This window comes from Toxorhynchites rutilus, chromosome 2 (genome assembly GCF_029784135.1).
Source record: "Toxorhynchites rutilus septentrionalis strain SRP chromosome 2, ASM2978413v1, whole genome shotgun sequence".
Lineage (NCBI taxonomy): Eukaryota > Metazoa > Arthropoda > Insecta > Diptera > Culicidae > Toxorhynchites > Toxorhynchites rutilus.
In genome coordinates, this window is record NC_073745.1 from 108,721,099 (window position 1) to 108,729,609 (window position 8,511).

Consider the following 8,511-nt stretch of genomic DNA (forward strand, 5'->3'; position numbering starts at 1 on the left):
ACGGAAACAAGATTACTTGGGTTTTATGTTCATATCAATCAAAGTCAACGGAACACATTGACTCTATGCTCTTCTGAAATTTAGAATGATTTGGAATAACAATAAAATTTGATGATAATATAAACTCAAAGGCAGCATAGCACATGGGCTCTATGAACCAAAAGGGTGTGTCACATCAAATTGCATCACGGAAAAAACGCTGTAGAAATTTAATTTTTAGGAATTATATCTTCAGCTTTCGCTTATAATCAGATAAGAGTGTATAGATCACGTTGGCCATGCTTCACTGTCAATTTTTCGTAAATTTGGAAAAATGTCGTCGAACGAAAAAGAGCGTCGTGAATTAATCCTGTGCACTCATTTCGAGAATCCGGAGTTGTCACATCGGGACATCGGTAAGATGCTGGGAATCGTCCAATCCACGGTCAGCAGAGTACTAAAACGATACTTCGAGAACCTAACCATCGACCGGAAGGTGAAGAACGGCAAAAATGGATGCTCCGTCAGTGAAAAAGATCACAAGCGCGTAGTTAAGCAGTTTAGACGTGATCCGAGAAGTTCGGTCCGGGATGTCGCCAATAAGCTGAATTTGTCAAGTTCATTCGTCCAGCGGACCTAGCAGCGGGAGAGCCTGCGTACATACAAGGTACAGAAGGCTCCTAACCGCGACGAAAGGCAAAACATGGTGGGGAAGACGCGAGCCCGGAAGCTGTACACCGAAATGCTGACGAAGCCGCATTGCCTGGTAATGGACGACGAAACCTACGTCAAATCGGACTTTCGTCAGCTGCCGAGCCTGTTGTTCTTCTCCGCAGAGGACAAATTCAGCGTTCCGGAGGAGATTCGCAAGCAGAGACTATCCAAGCTTGCCAAAAAGTACATGGTGTGGCCATCGATCTGCTCTTGCGGAAAGCGGAGCGCCCCCTTCGTGATGACCGGCACGGTAAACGGGTAGGTTTACCTTAAGGAGTGTCTACAGAAGCGCTTACTACCACTATTGAAGCAGCACGAGGGCCCGACCATCTTCTGACCGGATCTCGCTTCGTGCCACTATTCAAAGGACGTGTTGGAGTGGTACGAAGTCAACGGGGTCACCTTCGTGCTAAAGGAAATGAACCCGCCCAACGCGCCGGAGCTTCGCCCAATAGAGAAATATTGGGCGATTATGAAGCAGGCCCTCCGGAAGAACCCAAAAGTTGTCAAATCGGAGGCGGACTTCAAGAGAAAATGGATTTCTGTTCAAAAAAAACTACAACCTGACGTTGTACAGAACCTTATGAACGGGGTAAAGAGGAAGGTGCGAGCATACGGGCTTGGGCTCGAAGTATGAATAAAAAGAAAATGCCAAAAGTTGTTTAATAGTTTTTATTTTACTGTCTAAAATTTTCAAAAGGATCGGTCTACTGGGCGAATTTCTACAGCGTTTTTTCCGTGATGCAATTTGATGTGACACACCCTTTATTTGGGTGAGATGTGTAAGGGGGGTCCTGTGCGAGCATTTTAAAATCGCCGACTTTTGCGCCAGAGGACCAATGTCCTCTGTCGGGATTCGGATTGATTGTTGCCCGGACCAGCGCGTACCGTAGGCCTCGCTACAGTATCCTCCTTCAAATTGCGGCTTGCCACACTTCCCAATTTGCTGACGAGAATTTCGAAAAGTTTCTCTGTCGTTTTGAGGAACCCAATCTTTCTTTCTAACCGAAACTAAATAAGAAAATGTTACTAATTTTAAAATAAACCGCTAATGTTTTAATAAAAAATTAACCAAATCTTTTTCCAGAAATTTTCCGAATCTTTGTTTCTTATTTTCGTCAAAACACCTAACTCCTTTTCCCAAAAATTCCAAATTGCTTGTGACGTCACTCTTTACGTGTTTTCCTAACTCTATGATTCTCCTACTAACACAATATTTTGTCCCTACTAATTGGTGTCGTTTTACGCGTAACTGTGGTGGTGGTCCGTTATATAGCGTTCTGTTTCAGGGTACTCACTCAGGGTAAATGTAACCTGTACACGGAGCCACCAAGGCTCCGTTTTACTGGGTGCAAAGCACACTGCTGCACTAACTTTTAATTATACTAATTGATTGTACTCAATTGTACAATTGTCTTCTACTTGATTTGAATAATCGCGCAACTCACGATTTATTGATATTTTTATCCAAATCACTCCGAAAATATCTGGAAATAATCAAAACTTAATATTCGAAACGTTTTGAAACTATTTTTACTGTTACTTCAAAAAAAAAAACTACTCAAAATAATGTCACTCGTTTTCACCAAAATTGAACTTCTTCGCTCGGCGGCTCAGAATGGAAAGGTCGATTCCTCTGTTCTTTCCGATTGCGAAACCTTTCGAATCTTCTAGTATTTTTTTTTATATTTCTGTCTCTACTTCCGGATCTTTAGGCATTCTCTAATCTAGAATTTTCGTCGAGGACTACTAAATTCTTGATCGATTATTCTGAGCGTCTGATTCTATTCGTGGTATGATATCTAACATTAGGCGTAACTCAATTTAAAATTTTCATGAAACGACCTACTCGTTTCAGATGTGTTGCTATGAACATTGCCAGTCGTGTTTGAAATTATAGTTCAAGTCTGAACTTCAGAATATTTTGGAGAACCTAGAACATCTGATATTTATATAAATTTAAAGACAGTGTAATACGCACTGTGCGCTAACCGTATTGAATTCGGAAGTGTAAGCCAAGACGGGTCTATGGTACTAGGTGAGGCCGTTTCGTCACTAAGTTGGTTAGGGGAGCGGTATATGAAAATAGCATGGAAGAAAGTAGAAGGGGAATTATTTGCTTGTAGCGTGAAAGAGACAGACTGATCACCAGCGAGCTTCGGCAATAGCGTATTGTATTTTGTTTACAAACAAAACACATTAGACTTCCAAGATGGCTGAAGAGTGGTTTTAGCAAGTTGGCCCACCTTAGGATATACTTCTACGCGCCTTGGTGTAAAGGCCCATTTATACGTTGCTAGTAGCTGACTTGACAATGAGCAGCTACTGACCCGGTGGACTCGCTTGACAATTGGTTGACTCGCCTTGTCCGTTCACATAGTGTGAGCTGCTGGCGAGAAACTAGATACTACGGCACGGGTTTACCTGGGATGCCAGGCGATTTTTCAAATGTCCATCAAATAGTCAGAAACAGCAATCAGGTCCGAATTTGTCAAATGATTGGTCCGAAATCGACTTCTTTATTGGTAGTTTTCATCTTAGGTTTTCAGTTGAATGTATCATTACACAATTTTATAGAGATTACAGAGCAGTGTTGAGAATAACACCTGAACAAGTGGAAAAACTGTTGAATTTAATTGCTCCACAAATACAACGCCAAGATACACTCATGAAGGATGCTGTACCTGCAAGAGTGATAATATAAATGACATTGATATGCCTTTCTTCTGGAATATTGTTCAGATTGTTGTCGATATTTTTTAGAATCTCGAAAGCATCCATAGCTAAGATAATTCCGGAAGTATGTGATGCTTTAAATGATAGTCTAGAAGACTTTTTAAAATTTTATTCACACGCGTCAAAAATTAAAATAATGAATGAAAATGTACTTTTTTAAATCGAATATGTATTCTGTTTCTTAGAACCTTACTTTTTTTCGCAAGTTGTGAGTGAATTTTGAATGAAAATTGTGCCTGATAATGATTCTATATTAGACATTCTCCAGAAAACTATCTCAAAAAGAAAGCGTGCCCCGCCAGCGTGCAAAACAGAATAACAATGATTTCGTTAAGAAACTATGAGGGTTTTATTTGTTTTTCCAATAATTTTCAAGTCTATAAATATCTTCGCATATTTTCAAATATCTTAAAAATAGAGACATTTCTTTACATTTGGCATCCCTGATTCGAACGCTAAATTCTGTTTTTGACGTTTTGAAGCATGCGAGTGCGAGTAAATTCAAAAAACTTTGAAGTAGCTCGCACGCCGGATCACACATGACAATAACTGGCATGATGTGTTCACACGGTGTGAGTAGCTGCACTGCAGTAACTGACTAGACCGACTCGTATGCTTGCTCGCACCGTCTGAACCCGGCTTAAGCGAGAGTAAAAAAACACTGAGTTGAAAAAAAGTCGATGCAAGGTTAATGCACATTGATCGATCGAACGATAAATGTCAAAAAAACAAATTGGTCAAGGGATAGGAAGGGTGAGTAAGTGATATTATGTATACATTGTGAATTTATTTTACATAAATTGGGTAAAACTGTAGCACACATATAACTGGATAAAACTGGATGATATCTCAAAAAACTGGAAGATTTCAATATTTAACTGTTTGACTGGATCGAGAGAAAAAAACTGGAAGAATCCAGTTTAAACTGGAACATTGGCAACGCTGGAGCCGAGACACCTCCTTATAGCTCCTTATAACGAACGCCAGAGAGAAGAAGCTTTCCTCATTCGTATGTAAACTTTAAAACGACACGGTCCCAATAAAAGTATTTCTTTAGTTTTCGCAGAAAACTGTTTTATTTCGTTTTAATATATTGTTGTGACCTACAAGTTCACGTCGAAAACGCGGCTGTGTCCTAGATACAGTCTCTTTCAATGCTTGGATTCTCACGGAACAATTGTTTAAAATAAAATTACAGCAAAAGTACCAGGTTGGCAAATTGAAATTATTCGGTTTTCGTAACTTTAAGTAATTTTCAAAAAAACTTCAAATATTTCTTAGCAAAGTAATCCTCCTTCGATTCGACACATTTCGCCTATATCTGAGACAAATTGTGAATTCCTTTCCAATAAAAAAATAAAAGTTCTCGAAACTACCTACCGAATACAAACAGTTGAAAATATTTGACCTTACAACATTTTAACACGAAATAAAACATCAATAGTATCATGTCGCTAACAGCTCTTTTTATTAAACAAAACAAAACGAAAGTGACAAATTTTTACCACTCTGGTACCCCAAACCGTGCAACTCGCTTTTCCTGTGTCTCCAGTTCCACTTTTATCTTGGTGCGCATATAAAAAATCGGACAATCTCTACTGGTACATATGACCTCCTCGTGCAGCGATCCCTGACAGCGTTGACACTGTGTCCACAACCGACTAAAGCGATCCTCCAGCGAACGCTGAGCACTCAGCTCATTCTGATACAGAGCCGCTTCCTTCGGTTTGCAGTGTTGACACAGCGCTTGCCCTTCATACCCCACCGGGAGCAGTGCCTTGCAGCCAAGACAAGCATCACGCTTCTTGGTAAACGCCGAGAGGGCACCCACCTTGGAAGTTACCACCGAACGAGTCCTGGTGTGATCGCCCCGCAGCAGCACCGATTCGGCCTTTTCCCCCAAAATTGGCTCGAATATACGCAGCAAAGGTTTCGACAGTTGGTTCTCCAGGTAGTAGTTCGCATCGATGGGGACGCTGTTCTCCAGCACATACATCGGATCCTCAGCCTTCATGTAGGCGGGGGTGTTTTTCGCTGCGGTGATGATAACATAGGGGACGCGATCGCCCAACTTCGGAGCGCTACCGGCGTCTCGTTTCTTCATTTTGTTGGCCAACTCAACGTGGGCCTGCTTCGCGGCGTAATCCGTTTTGGCCAATTCCTTGGTGATCACTAGCTGCGAGATGTCGATGCGATTGCACAGCAAATCGGCGATGATTTGCTTCGCGTGTTCCACCGCCCCTTCCGGGTTGCGGTCGATGAGCAGCTTCTGCAGACAGGAGTTCATGAGATTTGCCACCAACGGGGAGTTGTCCCGTCGCACTGTCTCGATACCCTTGCAGTCCATTTTGTCGTACCTTTCCGGCCTGGTGAAGTACAGTCCGGCGTAGCGTTTTTTGTTGATCAGCAGATACGGATAGTAGACCTTTTCAAACTCAAGCTTGATCGGTTTGACGAACTTAGCACTGACGTATTCGGCTGCCTCTCGGCCGAGTTCCATGCTGCGCTCTAGCGATTTGACGCCAAAATTGACCATCACCGAATCGGTATCGCCGTAAATAACGATGGCGTCGTTTTCGTATCCATTTTCCGCTGTGTAGCGCTGCTCCACTTCCTGCTTTGTTTGTTCGATCATGGTTCTTCCGTAAGCGGTGACAGAACCGGAGATTTCCAGACAAGGTAGCTTGCCGACCTGAGCGCCTGTGAAACCATACACTGAGTTGGCGGAAATCTTCAACGCAAGCTGCCGACCGTCCAGAACGGACCTCTTGAATGGGTCAGTTTCCACCTTCAGATCGGCTTTGGCGCGCTTACGAGCTGCCAGCAGAGATTCCAAAATTTCCGGGAGGATTCCCTTCCGGACGGAAGATTTCACGAACACGTTGTTGGCGGGAGTGCGAGTGATTTGATCGTCGGACAGACCGAGCTTCTCTTTGTTTCCCGGTGGAAGCAAGGTGGTGTAACACAGATTATGCGCCATCATAATACTCGGGTACAGCGAGGCGAAATCAAGGGTGGAAATCGGATCCGCATAGTAACCGCGTTTGGGTTCAATGACCGTGGCGCCTTCGTACTGCTCCTCGGAGCCGGAACCATGATAGGACGGGATCAAATATCCACTGGTTTTGGACTTCCGAAGCAGCTGACTCATAACCTTAATCTGCTGGCCGCGAGTTAGAAGACAGGACAGTGGGACGCCGGTTACACGCGCCATCTCCATGTAGTTCACGATGCACATGAGTTTATTCAGCAAACGAAGCGGCAAATATGCATCCTTCAAACAGTACATGGCCAACCGACGCCGAGTCTGGTCACTTTCGTTCTGCAGATCGGTAATAATACTGTGATGGACATCCTCCTTCTGTTCCTGCAGAAAGTGGTAACTGACCGCGTTCAAAGTGTACGAACGCAACTTATAATCTCGAAGTAGCACAAAAAGTAGATCGAACGGAACACGACCCTCGAAATTCACCGATTTGTTCTCGCGGCGTCCCATCTGTTTGGACTGGATTACGGTTTCTTTGATGACGGAACGGATGTTGGTAACTCGTCCCAGATACTCAAAGTTCTTAACCTTCAAATGATGCGCACGATTCAGAAGATACGGAATGTCAAAATTGTTTATGTTGTAACCCGTCAGAATATCCGGATCCGATTCGCGAACGAAGCAAGCCCACCTGTCCAGGAGTTCCTGCTCCGTTTCAAAACTGAGCACCTGCGAACCTACGATCGGAGCGCAGGCTTTGAAAGTAAACACATTCCTCAGGAATGGTTCTTGTTCCCCCTGACGAATAACCATGTTGGCAATCTGGATAACGGGATCGTGTTGCGGCTCGGGAAATATACCCTTCCGACCAGCACACTCAATGTCGAAGCTAAGGATTCTGAACGGTGCCACCCTACTCCACTCCCCCTCTGGCTCATGAGCTATAAAAGCATTAAACGCTACATCTACCTCAATCTGACATCTTGATTCCGGCGCAGGATCGGTTCCCTTCCGTCGCATCCTCCAGGTGCCCGGCGGTAATTCAATCCAGCTGCATCCCACAACTCCCATATCCACCATAAATCGTATATCGAAATCGATATTACTCTCGTACACGCGACAATCCTGAAAGTCCATCGAAGGTATCATCTGCTCCTTCTCGAGCAACCTCTTCACCGCGGCCGACAGTCTCGGAAGTGCCACCGTAACCTTAATAAAGGTAAATTTCTCCTCCCCATTGTAACCGAGAATCGACTGCCTCTCGACCAGTTCCACATCCAACACAGCCTCCTCCACTTTCTCCTTATTGGAGCGCATATCGTTCAGCACCGCTTTATCCAGGGCAGTGCGAAAATCCTTGAGGTGCGTCTTCGCGAAACCACGCGGCGCTGCCACGTACAAATAGGGCGCAAATCCATGTACGTGGGCACAAACCGAATTTCCCTCCTGTGTGGTCCCAAACATACGCATCACCGGAACCGGTCCAATCTGTAAAGAAACAAATAACAATTACAACACTAATAATTTTTCCCCTTTAACACTTCAATAGCATACCTGCGCCCCAGGCATCCCCGCTAGAGGCTGCCCGATGTAGTTATCGATCTCAATCTGCTGGAAGACGAGTGGTTCTTCATCCGGTCGATACGCCTTAGGCTGGGGACGGCTCCACTTGGCACAGGTGTTCTCCGCCTCCGGTCCTTGGCCTAGTTGCGCTTCACCACCACCACCATCCTCAGCATCCATATTGGCCAGCTCGGCCTCGAAGTAGCTCTCGTATTCTTCCTCATTGTCTTCGCCGGTTCTGGAGGGGAAGTCTCGTTGTTATTTTCGCAGCAGTTCAAAACAATTACGCAAACACAATTTACCTGATTTTTTTGCTGAAACCGGAAGACTCTCCAGTCTTATTGAACGGTTTACGTTTGGAATTCATTGGGAAGATTGTGTAGAGGAAGGCCAAGTATAATTTTCCAAAAAAAAAACAAAGTTTGCGTTTGAATGGCCAACGATATTTCGGCGCGCAAAACAAGAAAAATCAAAATAAAACAGCGGCAAGCAAAACAACCGTCATGATTCACGATTAGATCAACTGAATAGAG

General features: G+C 44.1%; 1 protein-coding gene across 1 annotated transcript; it reads right to left on the reverse strand.

Annotated features, from left to right (window-relative positions):
- Positions 1 to 4,875: 4,875 nt before the first annotated feature.
- Positions 4,876 to 8,511, reverse strand: LOC129770300 (DNA polymerase delta catalytic subunit). Its single transcript, XM_055773032.1, has 3 exons — positions 8,281 to 8,511; positions 7,970 to 8,216; positions 4,876 to 7,903 (listed from the first exon to the last, which is right to left on the reverse strand). Exons 1-3 carry the CDS (start codon positions 8,343 to 8,345, stop codon positions 4,931 to 4,933), a joined length of 3,285 nt encoding a protein of 1,094 aa, XP_055629007.1. The 5' UTR covers positions 8,346 to 8,511; the 3' UTR covers positions 4,876 to 4,930.

Bases quoted from the DNA above. Each gene is read 5' to 3' on its own strand.
- LOC129770300 (XM_055773032.1), bottom strand. From the start codon at position 8,345: ATGAATTCCAAACGTAAACCGTTCAATAAGACTGGAGAGTCTTCCGGT. The intron at 8,217-8,280 runs GTAAATTGTGTT...CTTCCCCTCCAG, and splicing joins GGTTTCAGCAAAAAAATCAG to AACCGGCGAAGACAATGAGG. The intron at 7,904-7,969 runs GTATGCTATTGA...GTTTCTTTACAG, and splicing joins CGGGGATGCCTGGGGCGCAG to ATTGGACCGGTTCCGGTGAT.